The sequence below is a fragment of the Cryptomeria japonica genome, chromosome 10, assembly GCF_030272615.1.
Source record: "Cryptomeria japonica chromosome 10, Sugi_1.0, whole genome shotgun sequence".
Taxonomy (NCBI): Eukaryota; Viridiplantae; Streptophyta; class Pinopsida; order Cupressales; family Cupressaceae; genus Cryptomeria; species Cryptomeria japonica.
The window spans coordinates 687,986,682-687,988,600 of NC_081414.1; the positions used below are offsets into that span (position 1 = coordinate 687,986,682).

Here is a 1,919-nt window from a genome sequence, read left to right on the forward strand (position 1 = left end):
TTGGATGCCAGCTAGCTCTCATTCTGCTTTCCGCACAAGCGGCCCACTGAAACGAAAAAAGGCAAAATGCAGAGGAGAACAGCTTTGTTACTTACTGTAGATTTTTTGCAACACATACTTTTCTTGTGGGCCGTATCAATCAAACACACACTACTAAACAAATTTCAACCCAACGGCTACCTTTGATTTCCTTCACGAAGTCCATGGTTTTATAGTGGACACATCACATCCTGAATCGCTTTATTTATTACCCTATTATGGTTTTCTTCACAACAACCTTGGCCCACGCCTCTCTCATTTCGCTTTCATTGTCCTCAAAAGACGCTTCTCAACTGTTCAAATCTCTGTAAAAAAAATTTATTTTACGCCTGCCCTTCAAATTACGGTATAAAATACCTCCCGGGCTTTCAGAAGCTTTCAATCTGAAGTTTGAACCCAATCTGAAGCATCTCTGAAGATTTCAATTTCAAGTTTTTTGGGTGTTTTTTCTGTGTCTTGTTTCATTTCTGTGATTTGTGCATAGCCATGGAGGTGGGTTCTCATGTAAATCATGCTGTGGCGAAGAAGTTATGGAATATGGTGAAGGCGGCATTTATGATGCTTAGGAAAGAAATTGTTCTGAAGAGGAAAATGGTGTTGGAGATGCAGATGATGATGAAAAGGGGGAAAATGCTTGGAAAATCTCTGGGGAGCTTGATATTTCACCATTCTCATGGGAAGAGCCGCCATTGCAGCACTGGTTTTGGGGTTCGGGAATATGAGTTTTCCTGCAGTAATACTCCCATTTCCTTTCACATTGGGAAGAAAAGGCATAATTTTTTCCCTTCTATTCCTTGCATTCAACCCCATGCTGATGAAGGGGACTGTTATTCAAACGCCATTGTTGTTTCTCAGTCTGAATTTTTCTCCAAGAACATCATGGATTTCTCAGATCTGCCTTGCGTGGACGAATCCACACGGCCTCTTTCGCCCTTTTGTGGGGGAAATAATTTGAGCTGCTGTGAAGAAGAGCGTGTTGACAGAGAAGCAGAGGAATTCATTTCAAGATTTTACCAGCAGATGAGATTGCAGCGACAAGGTTCGTTTTTGCAATACGATGAAATGCTTGCCAGAGGCGCGCAATAAAGATGTTTTTGAAACCCTTTTTCTGTCTCATTTTTGTTAAGTGTGTAAGACAAATATGTGGTGTAAATTTTCAAAGGATTCGGCCATTGGCGATGAATCCAAAAGATGCTTTTCTATCCTGTAGATTTTAGCAGATTCCTTGTAGAGTGCAAAGTATATTACTTATTCCCTGAGCTTCTGTAAAATACTTTTGTGTCGTGATTATACAGAAGAAAAGCTTGTTCTCCAGAGAAAGAAGTTTTGTAGCATGAGATTGCTGGATTTTGGTTTTATGTTTTCTCCTCTTGGTCGCCCTTGTAATGTTTTAAGGACAAATCGTCTTGGGGCTTCCGTTTTAATAAATCCAGACATTCTTTAAACACAGGGCGATTCCTTTGAAATTCAAAGCCTTCCAAATACGGGGGAGAAAAGATAGATAGCTTTGCTGTGAACACGAATATTATATTGAGATAATTAAGATAGAACAAAATAAAAATATTCTCTCTCCTCTGGTCTGATTAAGATGTTACTGCTGGGAGAAGACAAAGTGTTGGGCCGTACAGCTACTGATGAGACCCCACGTAGAAAATGATTTAGAAATGACAGTTGTAAATGGAGGTCTAATTTCATCTGGTGGAGAGATACGTATGGACATAGATTTTATGTTTTAAGGAGCAATAAATATTTTTCATTTTATGTTTTAAGGAGCAATAAATATTTTTCTACATTTAAGTGTTGCTTTCAGCCCACTGGATAGTAAAGTTTCTATGGGATATAAGAAAAAGATAAATAAAGGAAATGGCTATCGAGTATCT

At 38.8% G+C, this 1,919-nt stretch overlaps 1 protein-coding gene across 1 annotated transcript; it reads left to right on the top strand.

The window, feature by feature from the left end:
* The first annotated feature begins 299 nt into the window (after positions 1-299).
* Positions 300-1,486, top strand: LOC131063427 (uncharacterized). The gene has a single exon (XM_057997232.2). It carries the CDS (start codon positions 526-528, stop codon positions 1,123-1,125), a length of 600 nt encoding a protein of 199 aa, XP_057853215.2. The 5' UTR covers positions 300-525; the 3' UTR covers positions 1,126-1,486.
* The last annotated feature ends 433 nt before the right edge of the window (positions 1,487-1,919 follow it).